This window comes from Diceros bicornis, chromosome 16 (genome assembly GCF_020826845.1).
Source record: "Diceros bicornis minor isolate mBicDic1 chromosome 16, mDicBic1.mat.cur, whole genome shotgun sequence".
Classification (NCBI taxonomy): domain Eukaryota; kingdom Metazoa; phylum Chordata; class Mammalia; order Perissodactyla; family Rhinocerotidae; genus Diceros; species Diceros bicornis.
In genome coordinates, this window is record NC_080755.1 from 20,637,545 (window position 1) to 20,658,638 (window position 21,094).

The 21,094-nt window shown below is 37.6% G+C and overlaps 1 protein-coding gene across 6 annotated transcripts in view; it reads right to left on the reverse strand.

Moving 5' to 3' along the window:
* Positions 1-21,094, reverse strand: part of ZNF521 (zinc finger protein 521) — a 275,270-nt gene that overhangs the window by 241,224 nt on the left and 12,952 nt on the right. For all 6 annotated transcript variants that reach the window (XR_009222429.1, XM_058556915.1, XM_058556914.1 and 3 more), the window contains one exon: positions 4,093-4,272. Coding sequence is in view for 4 of the 6 variants with exons in the window: in XM_058556914.1 (XP_058412897.1) it covers positions 4,093-4,272 (180 nt within the window). In the remaining 2 variants the exon portion in view is untranslated. The remainder of the gene's footprint in view (positions 1-4,092; positions 4,273-21,094) is intronic.

Consider the following 21,094-nt stretch of genomic DNA (forward strand, 5'->3'; position numbering starts at 1 on the left):
AACTCAACAAAAAGTAAACACTAAGTTGAATTTGAAATTTGTTTAATAACTCAGTCTTACTAGGGTAAGATTTCTTGCTGGTATAGTATATACTGCCCATGTCAGTCAAGTTCCCATGTCTTTACCCTAATGTTAGTGATGAGCAGAGTTTCCTTTAAAGCATCAGCTATTACACTGAAAAAAGAATCTTACTAAGGGTCTGCTTTTAATGGGATTTTCAAAAAATTATGCATTCTGAGGGAAAAACGCAACAAATGAAGTCAATTAAATGTATATGAGCTAGAAAATGTAAATAAATCCACAAAGGATACCAACAAACACCCAACAGAATGCTAAAATTAAAAAGACTAACAACACAAATGTTAGCAAGTGTGCACAACTGGAACTCTCAGAAATTGCTAGTGGGAGCATAAAATGGCGCAACCACTTTGGAAAAAAGTTCAGAAGTTTTTCATACAGTTAAACACATCCCACTACCACCCCTTCATGACCCAGCAATTCTACTCCTACTTACTAACTCAAGAGAAATAAAACATATGTCCACAAAAAGACCTATATAGGAAAGTTCACAACTTTATTCATAATAACCAAAAACTAAAAATGACCAAAATGTCTACCAACAGGAGAACGGAAAATCATTTATGATATATTCGTATGATGTGTGACTACTCAGCAATAAAAATGGACACATTACTCATATATACAACATGAATGGATCTCGCAGACCTTATGCTGAACAAAAGAAGCAGACACAAAAAAAGAGTATATACTGTGTAATTGCACTTAAAAGAAGTTCTAGTATGGGCAAAACTAATTTATGGTTAAAAAACTTAAAAGCTGGTTACTTCTGGTGGAGTTTTATTGATTGGAAAGTGGTATGAGGGAAATTCGGAAACTTCTAGGATGCATAAAATTATCTGTGTCTTAAGAGGGATGTGTGTCATGTGAGTGCATGTATTTTGTCAAAATTCAACAAATTGTATACTTATGATTTATAAATTTCACTATATGTAAATGTTACATTAAAAATTATAGCATTAATAATTATAAACAACTATTACTCTAGTTAGTTGGTCTGTTTATCATAATGGTATGAGTAAGCAATTCTGATACTAATATATATTCTAGACTCAAGCAAATGAGTAAACATATTGAGGATGATGGAAGCTAGGTTTCTCACTGCCAAAGAAGGTAGTGACAAATATGGAAAGGAAAAAGACTGGGATGTACCTGAAATGCTGGATTGAATTAGAGGTATCAATATGAACACATAGTTCTTATTAGATAGAGAAAAATATATGTATGTGTTTATATTTGTATATGTGTATATTTTATGAACTATATTATGTGTGTATTATATTAAATATACGCATACATTTCCTAATTTTGTCTGCTGACAGGGTCTATAATCAATGATACAGCTATAGCAATGAGCACACGAAGCACCTATGTCTTGGTTTCTAAATACCTTTGTCCTCTTAAAGGAACCAGGGCTCCTTGGAAAAAAGGCTGATTGCAGGACTGGGACAAGAACATGATGAGCCTGGAGCATCTGTCCGCAGCAGAAACTGAGTCCTCAAATAATCATGGAGACATATTAAACTGACTCAAGATGCAGTTTGAAGGGACTCCCATTGGCTAAATCTTGGGCAATCTGGGCATCAAAATAATGATAGTAATGAATTATGACCCACTGAATAAAATAAATATCCAAAAGCCATGGTGATATGAATAAACAAATAAATGAATGAGTAAGAAAGGAAATTATAGTAGAAAGCCAACTAATAAATACAGAAATTATGGAGTTAAAATGGATGTTTTATGAGGATGAGGATATTTACAGAGTGGCAAAGTATCTTCCCACAAATTACTTATTATTTACAAAGGGAAAATAGTAACTTTACACTGGAGAAAGTTGGCGGACCCACCTTAAACAAGTATTCAATGTTAACATCATCAACACCGGGATGAATCAACATCAAATACTTCCTGATCTGGTAAACTCAGAAGGGCACAACATCACTTTGGTGGCGGAACATCCAAGTATATAACCTGAATTTAATCATGAGGCAACATCAGACAAACGCAAATGTAGATGGGTATTCTATAAAGTACAGTCATGCTTAACGACAGAGATGCATTCTAAGAAATGCAGCGTTAGGTGATTTCATCGCTGTGTGAACATCACGGCATGTACTTACACAAACTAGATGGTGCAGCCTATTACACACCCAGGCTGTATGGTACTAATCTTAGGAGACCACCATCGTACATGCAGTCCGTCATTGACCGAAACATTGTTATGTGGCACATGACTATAACTGGCAGGTCCTCTTAACAAGTGCCATAGTCAAGCAAGACAAAGAAAGGCTGAGAAATCATTCCAGGTGAAAAGAGGCAAAAAAGACACAACAATTAAATGCTATACATGATCTTGAACCCAGGATGAGAAAAAAAAAAGCCATAAAGGACATTATTGGGATAACTGTTGAAATTTAAATATTGATTATGGATTAGATAATAGTATTTTATGGTGTTAAACGTTAACCTCCCTGATTTCGATAAGTGTGCTGTGGTCATGCAAGAGAATGTTTTGCTCTTAGAAAATACACAGGATATATTTAGAGAGGTGTGATGTTTCCAACCTTCTCTCAAATGATTAAGAAAAGAATTGATGAAAGAGAGAGACAATGATAAAGCAAATGAGGTAAAATGTAAATAATTGGTGAATCAGGTAAACGGTACATGGGAGTTACACATATTATTTTTGTAATTTTTCTGTCAGTTTAGAATTATATCAAAATAAAAGTTACCAAATAACACAAAAAAATATGTATATGGCCAATGTTTATATAAGCTACAACAATTCCTAAACTTATGTCCCAAAAAATGACAATGGATTTTCTGAAAGAACAAAGATTCTATGGCCTAATAAACTTACTGTAATCCCTTCTTGAAGAGCCACAGTGCACTTTAATAAAGAAGGCTGCTCAACTGGATTTAATCCAACATTTCCACAATAATCTGTTCAGGAAACCTGGTTAAAATGGAATACCTATCAAAATCTTACAAAAATATCAATATTTTGTGGAAAACTACTTGTCTGGTAAATACATTTGTTATACATAGTTAATTGAAGAAAGATTTGTGCCAGGAAAATAAGATAGAGAGAGAACTACAGACACACCCACACACACACAGGAGTAGTGTCAACTTCAAATAGTAAGAGAAAAATGACATGAACTTAAAAAAAGATATCTATCTAAAATGTCCCACCCAGCCTCATACAGTATGCTCTTGTAGGATATATTTTGAAAGAGGGTAGAAATTTAGTAAACTGAGTTTTAGTTTTATTCAGCCATTAAACTGAACACGTCACACTTCATGTCATTCTAAATCTGATTCTTCCCATGAACTGTAGAGCAGAAGAGCTTCCCTACAACAGGGAAAAGCTACGGTGGGCCGGCACTGTGCAAGGCTCAGAGAATACAAGGATGAATAAGACGCAGTTCCTGCCATCCACAGGAATTCAATCTAACGAGCAGGATGGAAAAGTGAACCACCTGCAGTGAAAATTCTGATATTCAAGAATAAGCATCAGACTTTATGAGAACACAAAAAGGCAGCTAATTCAGGCAGAGAGGGATAGGGGAAAGCTCCCTTGAGGAGATGATATTTAAGCTAAAATAAGTTAATACACAAGCTAATAATTCTTTGCAAAAATATATGTATTTAAAAAATACATGCTAAAATTCTTTGAAGAAATATTCAAAAGGTTTTTTTAAACTTTATTTTAGCCACCCAATGTTAGGTTCTGCACCTACATGGCATCATGTAGTTCAAAAAAAAGAAAGAAAATGAAAATCTACCCATTAGTTTTAAAATCTAGGAACAATTCAAAATCTAAGAAGGACTATGACATCGAGTTTGCTGCAAACCACCATCTTAGAATTCTTTCTAAAGCTCTTCTAGGCTTACCTAGGTATTGAGTGTAGGAGCAAAACAATTTGAAGAGAGAAAAAAAAGGAACAAACTGAAAAAAATCAGAAATAGAACAGTATGAGAAGACAAGAAGTGATAAGTATTGTTTACCTGTCAGCTGACATTGATTAATCTTGTGTTCTGTGATATCGCTCAGTGATTCGAACACCTGGAGGCAGCTGTCACAGCTGTGCACAGCTTCGTCTTCCAACTCCTCTCCGTCTTCCGGCCTCTTCTTACAGTCTATTGCCTCTCCATCTTCAGTCTTGTCTTCAAGTTTACAGTTGGGGTCTGAAAGAAAATCAAGACTATAAGTATGGGGTTTAAAGACAGGTTCTTTTAAAGTAACGTTTAATCTTCTTGCCACTAAAAACAGAAACACTATTTTCCTTGAAGCTGCAATGGGAGGGTTTCCTTGCAGATTTTATTACAGAAGAACCAAAAGTGAGTCTTCTCTAAAATTTTTTAGTAGGTGATGATTGAAGTTTTTCCTTTTCTCCTCCACCACAGAGGCCTTTTCCCATCTCCTCCTTCAAATAATTCCCCCACCCTTAAGGTCAACCTCGCCGTCGTTTCATAGCCTTTCAGGGGTTTTGCTTAAAAGAGAGAGATAAATCACTTAAAATTAAACAGTCTCCAATGCAAAGGAAAAAAAAACACTGTGCTTAAGAAGGAATTCCTTTTCTGCTAAATATACTCTTTCATGGGAAATTACCAGAATTAGCCAAAAGTCTAGAATAAGCTAAGCTAATTACCTTAGGCACAAAATTGACCTTTACTTAGAAACTGGTCAAAACACACAGTTATTCCATTATTTGTTAGACAGCGATAGCAAAATAAGCTCTACTACACAGCAAAACATTCTTATACACACAAGTTCAAGTGTAAGTGTATTGGCATGTCTCTTGTTTTCAAAATCATCAAAAAATGAAACAGAATATGCCAAGAGCAAATGTAAATTATAATCAAGTCAACAACTTGAGTTGGCATTATCAATGTCAAGAAGCTAAATAGTAGGAAAACTAAAAACAGATCCATTCTAACCCTAAAAATGATACACACACAAATAGCAAGGGGGGATAAGAGAGCTCAACACATGTGATTTTTTAACTTGGAACTCAATAAACACTTTCTGATTATTCATGCTGTCCTTCAACTCATTGTAGAGGGGTATCCACAAACATCCTCCTGCCACTGCTCCTCTTTGCAGGAAAGCAAAGGGGGAGAGAATATGCCTCTTTGGGGGAAATTAGGATAATATAACCTGCGACTTAATTTATGGTACATTAATTTCTAATAGAAAAAGTCCTCCAAAGTCAGATATAAATTACATCTCAAAATAGAGTAGTCAGTAGTCAATGAAACAGTTACAAAACAGTTCTATCAAGGTACCTAAGAAATATGCAAAGCATTATCTGTAGTCAAATATTTTTAAAAAGGGAGAATAAATATTTGAAATGTTATAATCAAGAATTCGCAGAATCAGCGGGGCTGGCCTGGTGGCACAAGCGGTTTAGTGCGCGCGCTCCGCTGTGGCGGCCCAGGGTATGCCAGTTCGGATCCCGGGCACACACCGATGCACCACTTGGCAAGCCATGCTGTGGCGGCATCCCATATAAAGTGGAGGAAGATAGGCATGGATGTTAGCCCAGGGCCAGTCTTCCTCAGCAGAAAAAAAAAAAGAGGAGGATTGGCAGATGTTAGCACAGGGCTGATCTTCCTCACAAAAAAAAAAAAAATTCGCAGAATCAAAATTAGCCCAGATTTCTTAGAAAAGTCCATAATGCACGCCACCACCATCCTGCTGTCTGAAGTGCTTTCTGCTACCTTGCACATAACGGGCTGCTACGAGCCCTCCTTCTACAAGTCACTATGCTCCTTTTCTTTCTGGCACTTGTTTCAAGGCTTTTCTTCACATCTGCAATAAAATTAACTATATCGCCACCCTTCTAATGATTCACATATGCCAAAATCAACTCACATTTCAACATATATCATAATCTCTTGGGTTCATGCAAAAAAGCAGAATTCCCATCTCAAAAAGCAAGTAGATTTGTTTGTTTGTTTGTTTTTTAAAAAACGAATGTAGTGTTTAAGTAAATTGGTAATTTGGGTTGATTTGCCATCTGGAAAATTATTATCTCAACACTCTACACAGTGCCCATTTCAATATACTGGAGTTTTGACGACTCCTTCCTGGGGGAGTAATCACAGGATCTTTTTCGTCTGTGTTGTACTTTGCCCAGCACAGCACTGTGTCCAGGTGAGTGCTTAGTAAATATTATTTAGTGATGATGAGAAGGGAGAGGAGGGGGAAAAAAAAAAGAGTACATAAAAAAGTCCTTTACTGGTATTTTTTCTGTAAACAGGAACAGACCAGTTACCTCCGAATTAAAAAGTGCCTACGTGCCTACATTTTCCCAAATCAACACTATATGATCGACCACGTTTGACTTTGCTGGTTTCAAATGTTTCATCCAGACCCATAGATGCAACAAATGAGTAATGGTTCAAAGATATCCAACAAACTAAAACCAAGTGGTAAAATACCGCCAAATTAGAGAATAATTCAGGAAAATAAATAACAGTCCCAATTATGGCAAACTGGCCCCTCCACCATTAAACACTTGTTGGAAGGGAGCAGGCACACACTGAATACTGTCAGTTGTTTAGCATGAGTTTCCAGTTTCTCATAAAACTGACAGCACTCAGGGAAATGTGAGTGCTAGGTCTGAATTTTAATATGATTATTTAAATGCTACACATCAAGTTTGCGGGGCTGTTTGTTTTTAAATAAGGAGACACTCTGAATACTTTAAGTAGTATGTAGATAAAAATGATAAAAACTCACCTTCCTTATTATTCAAGAATATGGACACTTTACAAGAATCCAATATCAAAAATATCAAACAAACAGGAACTCATGCATGATGTTTTACCTCTTAAAAGCTAAAGAATGACTCTAGTCCATGCTTCTGATACTATAGCTAGTTATTAACATGAGGGTCATTTTAAGACTAATATAAAATGTTTTTGCTTTCACTTCTGCATTTACAGATAGAACCCTTCAGGGACTGAAGTCAGTCAAGCTTATTCACTTCTGCTGCAACTTTAGGATGAATGCTCCAGCCAACTGGCGAATTTGTTTTTAGGTCACCACTTAAGAGGGACCCTCTGGGGGTGGGTGCGATTATAGCCTTTGATGCCTTGGCATAATGAGCGCTGGAATCTCAGTCTCTCTCTTTGTAAGTAGATTTTTTCCAACCTCCACTTTCATGAAGAATTCTTTCTCACCCATTCAAAAGATGCGGTTATACGTGTTAGGGGTTTCTGTTCCTAATGTCAGTTGATGTAAGAAGATTCGAGAAAGCTTCCATTGTCAACCATTCCTTTCCCACAGGTGGCTACACTTCAATAATTGCACATAGCCTTAGTTATGTAGTTTTTATAAAGTCCTTTGAGATCCAATCATAAAAAATAATTGTATTACTCTGCTAGCCATTCAAACCTCTGACTTCAACCAGAGGGGGTTATAAATACAAGGTCCCTGCCTGTAAGTACTGCCCTGCCCCCAGCACTACTGTAAGAAGGACAGCTGTTCTTCCAACTCCATTGCTGTGTTCTACACTCACCCAAAGGGCAATATTTTAAATATCCACATACCCCCTGCACTGCAACTACAAACCCCGTCATAGCTGCAGGCAACTCTCTCTGTCCTTTCCCCTAAAGGATGCTCCCAAACATGTTACATCCATCACTAATGATCTCACCTGCACAGCCAACTTTCCAGCTCATCCCTTCAAAGGGTGCTATGAAGCACTAGATTTATAGTGTTCTGACCTGGATAAAAGGCTTAATTTTGGAACAAAGACACAATTATTATTAAAAAAATTAATGGCAGCTTTCTGTTTCCAATTTTGTTAACATTACTTACAAATGGAAATTTAAAAGAAGTATGCTTTCCCCTTATTATGTTCCTTGGCAGGTGGTTCTTTCCTTCTTCTCATCTTCCTCTTCATAAGAGTTGTTATTGCTATAACTTGGTTTAATAAAATTACAACTTTGGGGAAAATGAAAAATTGCACTGGCTTAAAAGTGTTGGAGGCAATAAACCCATGGACTTCAATTAATTTCAAGTGTGGGATCAGTTTAAGGCCAACCAGCAGAAATTCTATTTTGTCCATGTAAAAATGAGGTTTCACCACATTTACTTTTTATAACCTATATAAAAGTCAAGTAAAAGTAATGAATATCTAAAAGCCATCTCAGTGGACTGGCAAAGACTATCTGTATTCTTGAAACTCATCTTACATATTTCTCTCTTTGCTACAAAGATCCCATGCCTGATCAAAGCTAAAATGTCAAACCACTGAGAAAACAGCCCAATTTCCAATCCATTTCACTGCGTAGAAATGGACCTCCTTCCAAGGCACTTTTGCATGGAAAAGCACTGGCAAAAGAAAGAAAAACTAAGAGATCATGTGGTTATAATTATTACCAGGCAAGGAATATTTCTGCAGCTCAGTGGTAAAGTAAAACTCTGTCGCTCTCTGCTCCCAATAGTGTCCATCGCAAAACAACTGCCTCATTAAATCTCTGCAGTAAGATTAATATGCCGTAGCTGCACTACATTTATAACTTGGTACTCTATAAAAAGCACATTTAATGGTAAGAGCCAGAGCCTAGATACAAAGTATTACTATAAAAACTTCTGGCAGCGAGTACACAGAGCAGGCCCTCTGTCCTTCTTGCAAGAGATATAAATGAGGCTTTTCCTGGTTAACTCTAAGCATGAAGCCCTACCTTAAAAACCAGAGTCAGTTTTTATGAGAGTGGCAAGAAACACAAGATTCTGAGGATGATGTAAATATGAAACGCAAGAAGATTACTTAACAACTAAGATTGGCAAGAGATGAATGAACCCAAAATACTCCACTTATACACACTCAAACTTAAAACTGGACCATTTCCTAACAGTTTGTTCTCTGGTCATAGCTAGCTTTTCACCAAATTAAACAACCATGGCATGAATTACTCAATCTTAAATCAACCCACACAGTGCCAGTAAGTTCAAGAAACTACCAACTAAAAAATGCGTAATGCCTAAAAAAAAAAACAAGTCTTGGCTTCATTGTGATGACCATGATCTCCTGGATCTTAATTACCTAAAACTATAAAAACTAAATGTTCAAGAAAAAGTGAGCCCAACACTATACTACTAGTGGACTAGTAAAAATACACTGTTTTTGTCACTTTAGAAAGCTACGTAAGTTCTTTCTTCCAAGGATATCTTATGAAAATAAAAAGAGTATTATAACCCAGTGTCTTACTTTCAGAAACTCTATGATCAATAAGTAAACAAATAATTTATACAAATACGTTCTACACTCAAATCCCCCAAATCACTCAAAATGATACACCTCGGGTTAACAACCATTTTGGGCCAAATAATAATTGTTTAATGTTGTTTTTAAAGTTCACATGTGTATACAGAACTAGCCTTCTAGAGTTTACTAACATGTTTAGAAGTCCCGTGCCTAGAAAGAAACTCAGATACTATCTGTTTAGAGCAAACCATGTCTGAAAGCACTAACTCACTACAAGTGTGTTCAAACCACATTCACTGATTTATTTTGATACATTTTAAGAACAGAGGAAAAGTCACCTTCAGGCTACAACGAGTTAACAGGGAGCAGAAAGCCTTCCTACTTTTCAAAAACCAAAGGGCGGGATCATTATTTTGTGCTTTCTGGACTCTAGATACGCATTCTAACTTGAAATCCCATAAGATGAAAACAGATCTAGGGAAAATAAATCGCACGCTGTTATAAAACGGCAAGCAAGCCCTAACGAAGGAATGCGGCATTACCAGACTGTGCGGCTGTCTGGCCCACACCTGCCTGCTGGTCTGCTGCCTCATTTGTTTTCTACTGTCAAGTAAAGGTAAACAAACAAACAAAACAAAAACAAAAGGAATTGCCGCGGCGACTAAGGATGAGGATCCCAGAACCGTGGCCTTAGAGGGGCAGGACACTGAAGGCGATGCCCGCAGAGACCTGGCTGGCACCAACAGGTCCTAAGAGCTCATGTGGCCACCGATGAAAATGTGCTCCTTTTATTTTTTCTGCAATGTTTATTTTCTAATCACTCTATTCTCTGGAAGTTATTAAACTATTTTACAGAAAAAAGAAAAAAAAACCCAAAAACCTTTTCATATACTTGTTCTTTCCTTTGTCTATAAAATCTTCTCAGTCAGAAAGAATGATCTCTATGTTAAACAAAATCACGCAGTGGAAGTTTAGAATTTCCGTGGTTTTGCTTGATTGTTCCACAGGTCTATCATGGTCCTTGAAGACCAAGAGAAGTATCATAGACGCACTATTTTCGAGGAGAACATGCCAGACGTGAATTTATTACCACTCTTCTATCTACAGTGAAATTCCTTGTAGGAGGATGCTGAGTGGGAGGAAATTAGCCTTGGGAGAGGTTAAAACACATGCACACTTTGAAACCAAATAAAACGTCTCTCCTCTCACAATTAGAATCCTACCCAAACTTCTTTCTTCTACTTAGTCCCTCTTTATCTTTAACATGAAATTTAGAAGAAACCAATTCCAGCTCTCCGACATTCGTATAAAGAGTATTTATAAACTACTCCCGCCTTAAAGGCATTTAACCTTCAAACTGAATTACTCTGGCTGCCTCGTCACACCTGCACTAAACAAACCTTTACTGAGCACCTCTGCAGGAACAGGCATTTGATGAAGGCCCTGGAAATGCAGTCTAGACCTGGTCCCTGTCCCACGGAGCTCACAACCTGCTGTAGAGCTTCCCAACTGGTGGGTCGAAGGTGGGCTCAAGTATTGCAAGACATTAATGCTTTCAGCCCTTGAAGTGGCCAGGTACAGCCTGGGGTGACTGGAGACTACAGGCCTGTTGCCTGGCCATTTACCCAAGTGTGCCATTCAAACCTTACCGTTTTTCTGCGTATGTCACAACCTAAGAAGGACTAGCAAGTACTAGTGCAAGGGGAGAGAGAGATGAGTAAACCAACGCCAGCAGAAGGCAGGACAAGTACTCAGATGGAGGAGCCCACAGACAAGGGGCATTTAAATCAGATGGCGCAGAGCAGGAAATTTTTATCCAAAGAGCAGCTTGGGTTAAGTTTTAAAGGATGGGTAGCACTGAGGACAAGTAGAAAATGGCTCTCCAAACAGAGGAAACATATGTAAAGGCAGAGATGCATAAACCAACATGATGCCTCCCAGGAAATGCAAGTTCTTCTGTGCTATTCAGATGAGGGGCACTGGGGAGACGGGAAAGAAAGGGGAGCAGTGGCAGAGACGAGGTTGATCATGAAGGAACTAATTGTGAGCTCAACGTTCACCTCAGTGCTATGAGAAGTCATTGAAGGATTTTAAGGAGAGTGACCGATCTGGTTTACATTTTAGAAAGATGTCCCACTGGTAACTGACAGGATAGGTTGGAAAGAGACCAGACCTGGAAACAGGGAGACCAGTCCGGAGGCTATGACATAATGCAGGAAAGAAGTGAACAGAGTGCAAACTAAGTCAATGGCAGAAAGGAAGTAACGTGAGCCACTACAGAAACAGGATCCAGAGGACTTAGGACTGATCATGGGCACAAGAGAGTGGGGAGCTGTCTCAGTGATTGCCAGGCATCAGGCATGGTGGAGCCAATCCTCAAGATGCACTTGCTGTCTTGGTTTTAACATAGGTGTATTAATCAAAGCTAATGATTTGCTTTTCTCACTATTTTCACACTCAGATTTCGTCTTTTATCCATAATCCCAATAAAGCCAAAGCTGGAGAGAGACTAGACAGAAATATCACAATCACACCAGCTAACTTTTTAATCTAATACAAGAGATTTGCAAAGGGCCCAATGACACTTACTGGGATTTAGGAGATCTCTGGTGAGATTCCTTTTACTTTAGTCTTATTTCAAACACATACCAAGTCAAGGAAAAATAAATGCAAAATTTGACTAAAAACAAAAACAGATATTGATTCTATTATCCTTTTTATTCCATCTTTTTAAAAAAAAACATTAACCATTAGTTTAAGTAGTTAACAGGATTCTACATACAGTTCATGATCCTTTCCACAACACCAGACCACTATTTTCAATAATATAAACCCAAATAAATATATTAAAAGATTCATTTTAAAGGGTGTAGACTTTTTGTGGAAGAAAATAGTGCAAGAAAGCACAAAGAATGATGACAAGTCAACAGGACAAATATCAGATGGAAACAAGACAAAAATGGGGACACAAACTCAAAATCACCTAATCTAATAAAGAAAAAAAATCACCTTGCCAAAGTTTTTTCTAGATGAAGGGTACAGTGAATTATCCAGTGTCTTTTTGTTGTTATTGTTGTTGTTTTGGGTTTTTTTTGGAGGGAGCTTCTTGGCATACGCCTTTCTTGTGCCAGATTTGGGACCCTTCACTCTTCCAACTACCCTGATGCCTTCGTGTTCAGCATTGCTGGTTAACTGTGAGGGGGCTGTTGATATATCTGAATCTCATATCGTCTCTAACTCCCTATAAAAACAAACAAACAAAATCAACTTCTATATCCCTATCCTCAATCTTAAACCAAGTCTCATGAACCCTTTCTTCCATTTTATATACGAATAATATTACATAAAAAATATATATATATATATTTTTTTGGTGAGGAAGATTAGCCCTGAGCTAACATTTGTTGCCAATCCTTCTCTTTTTGCTGAGGAAGGTTGGCCCTGAGCTAACATCTATGCCCATCTTCCTCTATTTTATGTAGGACGCCTGCCACAGCATGGCTTGATGAGCGGTGCGTAGGTCTTCGCCCAGGATCCAAACCTGCGAACCCCGGGCCACTGAAGCAGAACGCACAAACTTAACCACTACACCACCGGGCCAGCCGCCATAAAAGTATTTTTAATGTCCAGATACACAGGCACTAAATTCTCTACAGCAAGATGATTTTAAAACTGCTAAAAATCCACACTGGAGGAAAACAAATTATTTAAAAACATTAATGTGTAGTCTTTAGCACATAATGACCAGATATACTGAAAAATGCTTCTTGGACAGGACAACTACAATAATAAAAGAAATGTATTTTTGAACCTAGGATTCAGACACTTGGATATTTGGGAAAGGTCTAGTTATTTCCTCTTTCAATGTAACAAATAAACCTCAGCTATAGTAGCAAAGCTAGGAAGCATTACTCCACCTCAGTGAAAGAAAATCTGTGACAAAAAGCCTTTGTAGTCCAGACATCATACTTTCTGATACTTCTACCAACTGTCTTTATTACTTCAGCTATTTTAGATAACACCAATCCAATCGTAACAATATTTCTGAATTAGACACTTAAAGTTAACTATCTCAACTGAAACATTAGCTTAGGGAGAAAGTGTTTTGTTTTCAATAAGAAATATCCGTTTGCTGCAATGTAACAGTACTCATCTTTACATTTTTAGAAGATAAGCTCCAACCTCATTCACAAAAATCAATCCAATATTATCACTCAATTCTCTTTATTAGTGGCTTTGCTTTTTGCAGTGGGCGGGGTGAGTTCCTCTTCTCAATTGCAAAGATATACTTGAAAGACAGAGACAACTGGATTTGTCTAAAGGTTGTGAATTACACACAACATTTTAGGCCTTTACTATCCCACTAAATGGAATCATATCGCTCAGGAACATGAAAAACTTTGCTTTTTTTCCTTTTTCCCCTTCAGCAGCTCCAACTGGTTCTCGAACAAACTGGGGATCAAACTGCCATTAAAATAAAGTGGAAAGATTTGAAAACAAATTTTGAAAAGATTTTTTTCTTTTCTTTCATAGCTGGCAAAGAAGTTAAGTGCAAGGCTCATATTTCTAAGAAATGATCCCATTCAGGGAGATAAGAAAGTAGTTTCTAAACAACTGCTTTGGTAACACGATGGCTCAGCAAAAAAAAAAAAAGAAGGAAAGAAAAAATCCTGTAAAATAAGGTACATGTTTGTTGAAAGATCAGAGCAAAAAGTTAGGCTGTGATTTATGACTTATAAGCTATTACAAAATACATGAAAATTTATGTATAATTGGGAAAAAAAAGAAATTCATTTTGTTCTCCTCTTGTTGGGCTAATAAATTTAAAAATACATGCAACTCTAAGTGTCTAAGGTTCCTTCAGTCTGATAAACAAAACAAGAAAAGCCAAACAACCAAATATAAACTATAAAAATAGATCATTATTGATTTAGAACCATTTCTGCAACACTTTCCTTAAGGAATTTGAAACAAAGGAAATATAAGAGCATCATTTTTTAACTTTTAAACTGCACTTTTCATTTCCTAGAACATAATTCCTTGTTTCCAGATGAGTTTAATTAATGTTTTTCTTTAGATTTAACTCAATCTCTCCAAAAACCAGATTTTAAAAATACACCTTTTTCTACAGAATGACAACCTTGCCAAATGTGCATTCAATCTGCATGTATCTGCAGACAAGTAATAAAGACACCAGTGCCATTAGCATAATCAATACACAATTTACAGGGCTATCCAGATAGAACTGAAAGTGAATGTGTATGCCATTATCTTAGTAACTATAAATTAATAGTCACTTGTGGAAATATGTTCTCACTTACATTGTTTCAATCCTGACTCATCAAAATAATGTGAGCATATATTAAATATTTTTATAATATATATGTTATATATAAATATATTTTAAATGATGATGTATTATCAGATAATCTCCAAATATGCATAAAGTAAAATCAAATAAATCAATCATATACAGGGGAGAACGGCTGATTAAAAAAAAAACATATTTAATCATTTTGCTTTTTTACAATGTGATTTAATAAGAAAAATATGAATATATACATATATAACATTCAGAAACATAATTTTCAGTGAAGATAGGTGGAGAAGGAGTGTCTTCTCAGATGGTGAGTCAGAAAGTCTCACCCTATTTTCTTTTTTTTTTTTTTTTGTGAGGAAGATTAGCCCTGAGCTAACATCTGTTGCCAATCTTCTACTTTTTGCTGAGGAAGACTGGCCCTGAGCTAACATCTGTGCCCATCTTCCTCTACTTTATATGTAGGACACCTGCCACAGCATGGCTTGATAAGCAGTGCATACATCTGACCCCAGGATCCAAACCTGTGAACCCCGGGCCACCGAAGTGGAGCGTAAGAACTTACCCATTATGCCACCAGGCCGGCCCCTCATCCTATTTTCTTAAAAGAATAATAAGGAAACTAATCTGGCCAATTCTTCTACTTGCTGCTTGTAATTTTAAAAATCCACCCCTTTGAAACTTTATATTTAGCCAACACTACAAAAAAAAGTATGTGCCGTCTCTGAAAATACCATCTATAGGACATCAGAATTGGAGTCATTTTTTCAGGAATGGTGATGGGTCGTGCCCAATTCCCTTCACAGACAGCAACAGGTATGCCCACCTCCATCACAGCAACAAAGAAAATTTGTATGAAAAAGTGGCATATTTCAAATGAAAGGAAACAGACATTGCTTCGGGATGGTAACCTGCCAGTGGGAAATATGAATTTGTTTTTCCCCTAGCTTCTCCACACAGTGTATTTAAAACAGCCAATGTGACATTATTACCAGCAGGCTACTCAGCCCAAAGTCAGATCCATTGCTATAATTTTGCAGGCACGACCATCACTCCTTTTTTCTATAATTCAAACTGGTTGGTTCTATCCTAGGAAATCTCCTGATCTTGAGGGAGAGCATCCAGAACACCTCTGAAAGTCTACTCAACCTCTGTAAAGTTGTATTTCTGCTGAGATTTCACCAGTAATGGGAAAACACTTCTGGATCCCTCATTCTAGCATCCTACCATCACCTCCTCTAAAATACCTCCCAGATCAGCTTTCTGAGGCATGCAATTCTCTTATCAGAAGTCAAAGTCTTTAATCACACAATTAGGGATTTATCAGGTTTCCACTGTTTTCAATTCTCTCTGAGGTGTAACTGACTAATATCCTATTTTTTCTTGTAGAAGTAACTTTCTGGGGAGGTGGTGAGGGGGGGTTGGGGAGGAAATTAAGATCTAAATGTTTAAAGCAAAAGGGAACACCAGAGGAGAGATGTGGTGGGCAGAAGATTATTTCCACTTCTTGATTTGGCTTAAGACCAGCCCTAGCTTCTTCAATTGGAAAACTATGAGATTGAAGACTGCTCGTTTTCAAGTCAGGAAATCCACATTCTTTTTCTACTTCAGCCATGCTAATGGGATGAGACCAGCGCCTGTGCCCCAGTTTCCTCATCTATAAAATGGGATAATGATAACTGACACAAGATTCACTCAAGATCAAAAGAAATAGATACACAGCATCTTTGGAAACATTAAATAGGTGCCCAAATGCACAGTATTTGCCATAAAGAGTGAACTCGCCTCTCCTCCAGCCCCATTACCCACCTTTCACCGCAGAGCATGGTTACTAAAAGTCGCATATAAAAACTGACATAGTTCCTCCTAGACTTTCTCCAGAAGGGGAAATATTTTCTGCTCTACACAAAGTTGCAAGGCAACCACAGACTGGTGTCACGCCTCAGGACTTTCCAGAGGAGGGAAGCATAAAGAGGATAAAATGTGTGGGCTTCCTCAGCCTCCCTGTGAATTCATCCACACTAAAAAGCTGTTCCTAGTTAGTAACTTGCTAAGAGCCCCATACCTGGTGAGCATCATACATTTGTTACCTAATACAACAATCCTGTGAAGTAGATTCTTACCATTTTTTTGGTAAGAAAACTGAGGCTTAGAGAGGTTCAATAACATGCAGGATTCAAATACAGGTCTGTCAGGCACTGAGTCCCTCAAGTCAACTCACTGGGATATGTGGATTGTACATACAGGACCAAAGCCTGAGACCTTGACAGCTAAAACTAGAATAAGGAAGGTGACTCTTATGGAGCAGTGGGCCCAGGATTGTGGCTTTTATAGAGAGTCTGAGATGGGTGAGAAAGTCACTTTTCCTTCCATCTTCTGGAATGTGTACAGCCAAGAAAGATAACTCCTAGAATTAGAAATCAAGAGACTGAGGCTCTCCTCTCTGTTCTGTCTCAAAGTCACGGTGTGACTTAAAACGCGGCACTAAAGCTTTTTGGGTCTTGGAGATGATGCAGAAGACAGGGTAGATGGGTGCTCTAGTTCCTTGCCCCACTTGGAACACTCTACCTCACCGTGCTCCTTTGCACTTCGCTGACAAGATTTCCAGGCCCAGCTATGGCAGAGCCGTCAGGAAACTAAACTACCACGCTAGTGCACGACAGTAGTCCCCCTCCCTTATCCGCGGTTTCACTTTCCGCGGTTTCAGTTACCGGCAGTCAACCATGGTCTGAAAATATTAAATGCAAAATTCCAGAAATAATTGATAAGTTTTAAATGGCACGCCATTCTGAGTAGCCTGATGAAATCTGGCGCTGTTCCCGCTGCGTCCTGCCTGCAACGTGAATCATCCCTTTGCTGGATCCCCAACCATCGGACGCTGTCCGATCCTGACATCCAACCATCCACGTCACGGCTCCATGATCCTCCTAACTATCCTCAGAAGGTCAATAGTAGCTAATGCTACATTACCACACCTACGGCCTTCACCTCTGCTCATCTCATTGTAGGCATCAGTATCATCTCACATCATCACAAGAAGGGTGAGTATGTACAACAAAGACATTTTGAGGGAAACATCACTTTCACATAACTTCTATTACAGTATATTGCTATGATTGTTCTATGTATTATTAGTCATTGTTGTTAATCTCTTACTGTGCCTAATTTATAAATTAAACTTTATCATAGGTATGTATGTACAGGAAAAAACATAGTTTACATAGGGTTCGGTACTATCCGCGGTTTCAGGCGTCCACTGGGGGTCTTGGACCGTATTCCTCCGAGGATAAGGAGGGACTACTGTATACCCTTTCTGAAGTGTCTTCCAGAATATTATTTTAAATTATCTTGAAGTGGAATTTCTTTTGTCACTTACTATTATTTAAGGATATTCCATTCATTAAAAGGGGCCTCACACAATCCTCTTGACTCTCTCCATTCCGATTTTCATTACTATTTCTTTCACTTCATTTAGCATTAAGGTTGAAGGAAAAGGTCTAAATGGATATTTGAAAGTCATCTGATTGGATATATTAAGGTTTTACACTTTGTCCGCATAGAAAGACAACTTTATGACAGTTACAATTTAGTTAAAATAGAAAGAGATGGTAGTGTCTACACAGAGTATCATCAGACAAATGAGTGCCGAGGTCAACCAGCGGGCAATGACAGAGGCTGGGTTTCTAAACCCCAAAGAGACAGCTAGAGACCAACAATCTGCAAATGGGGACTGGGTGATTTCAGGAATTAAATAGAGAGAGTAGGACCGGTGACTGAATGAGCAAGGGAAGGCAAGGGAAACAAAAATAAAGCAAACTTAACAGTTAGGATTTACTGCAGAAAAGAATGGAGAAGAAATTAAGAGGAAAGAAATTTTAGACAATCTGCCCCAAAATAAGGCTACACATAAAATTAAAGCAGCGGCTAGACAAGCCAGACACAGACTGGTAGTTAACAGCCAGTCAGCCGACATGGTCCTATATTCTCTTTCCGTCTTCACACTCCATATTCACATGTGCTTCTAGACAACACAGAATTCCTCTCTGAAGCCTAGAATTAAATGCTACTACATAAATTTATTGGTGAATACAGCGATATAGAAAGTCATTCCCTTGTTTGGCTAATCCCTTTGTAAACCTAAGCCCAGATTTACCTTTTTAATTTAAGGATTATTAATAAATCTACTATGATTAAACCTTCTTAATGATATGTGAGTTATTTGTCTCTAGTTCCTCTCCCAAGAACAATTAGCCTACCTTTCCAAATTAGCATTGGCCCTTTAGCAAAGAACCTCAAAGACACAGACCTGACTTACCAAAAAGATGGCAAAGGCTGTAAAATTAATTAGCTCCACTTTATGTTTCCATTATCTTTTAATTGGAATTTCTGCAGAAATTTTTCTTTCAGAAACTGTCCTACACTGGCAAAGCAAAGCGGAGCTTGGAATCAAGCACTAGGTTGGCCAATGGGAAGGGGCTGGCCATGGCGGACTGATCCCAGCAAAGATGTCTGCAAAGAACCCACCCAAGGGAGGCCTCTGAACGGGCTGTGTCCAACCACACAGGTAGCTGGAAAACCCCACTCCTGAACCATAGCAGAGAGGAATTTTCTCGAATAGAAAAGAGTTGCATACCGTGAGACAAAGTTTCCCCACAAAAGTGAGAAAACTTCTCAGAGTAAGATTAAGAAACATTTACCAGGTACTTCTTATCTGCCAGATACTATTTTAAGAGCTTACATGAATTAACTCTCAATTCTCACAACCACCCTATGAATTAGGTTCTATTAGTACCCCTCACTTACACATACAGAAACTATAGTACAAAGTGATTTAGTGACTTACCCAAGGTCAACCAGATTAGAATTTCAACCTAGGGAGTCTGGTTTAACACCCATGCTCTTAACCACCATACCATATTGACCTGTCTACTAAATGTTTGCTAAGCACCTACTATATTTCCATAAATATCCTTAGGTGCTGGGTACACAGGGGTGGAGGAGGGCAGACAAGGCCCTGCAGCCAATGTAATGGGAAAGACAAAACTAAAAGAATGATTAGAAAAAAACCTTTCTATGTCATACACAAAATCTATTATAAGGGAAAGTGCTAAAAAAACTGAAAATAAAAAATTTTAAACTTCTGTATGGCAAAAGAAAAACACCACCCACAAAGTCAAAAGACAAACTGGGGGAAATATTTGCAACACATAAGTCAAAGGACTAATTTTCTTAATAATATAAGCTGCTCTTTTAAACCAAAAGATAAAAGAGCCAAGAAAATAAAAAGGCAATTCACAGAAAAATAAATAGAAATGGTGTATAAACATATGAAAAAATGCTCATAATTATAGAAATGCTAATTAAAATGTCAATGAAATACCAGTTTGTTTGTTTGTTTCACAAGCCACATTAGTAAAGATAAAGTATTTAAATACCAGCACTCTCTAACCCTGCTGCTAACAGCAGTGTGAATTGGTATTACCTCTGCGGAGGGGACACTGGCAAGATCTATCAAAATGTTAAATGCACGTTACCTTTACCCAGAAATTCCATTTTTAGGAATTTACCCCATGTATATAATCATACATGTCAGCAAGGATGTGTGTACGCTCACTGAAGTAACATTTGTAAATAGAAAAATAAACAAATATATAATAAATAGAAACAACCTGATGGCCACCAGTGGGGGAAGGGTGAAATAAATGACAGAACATCCTACAGTGGATAGCGTCAAGTCGTTGGAATAAAGGGGAGAGGTCCTAAGTGTTGATATGGAGGGATTTCTAGGAAATATATTTAGGAAGGACAATATAGAGAGCTCCCCCTTTTGTTTGGGAAAAAAAGATACCCAAAACTACCCAGATGTATGTATACAATGCTATCTAACAATGGTTCAGTTTGCCGCCTGTGGACATTACCACTAGAATCCTCATCCTCTCTAAACAACTGCAGAGCAGATATTTAAGGAACACTCACAAGGGACAACACATTATTAGCTGTCCAGGGTATTAATGCATCTCACTCAGGCTTGGCTTGGAGAATTACGTGGGTGGTGGTAAGGGTTGGATATATGTAGCTTCAAACATCCTCTCATAGACTATTTTTTGGCACTTCGTGAATACCATCATGAAGAGAGACAACAGAAAATGTCTAAAAAAATGTGAGTTGAAAAGTGAAAAAACAGAAAAGCGTTGGTAGGTAGATTACTGTTTTTATAATCTTCCACAGTTTTTCTATGTAAGTTTTCAATTGAAAGAATATACTAACGGATTGTTGATGCATTGTCAAATTCATTTATTTACTAAGCTCCTTGATGTGGAAATTGTTCTAAGAATTTGCAAAGATCATAGACAGAAACATGTTATATGATTTGTATATATTTTCCTAAATATATATAAGGTGAAATGGAGAGGAGAGTTGTTAAATTGTCTTATGATACCAAAATGAGTGTGTTTATCCAGTATTTAGA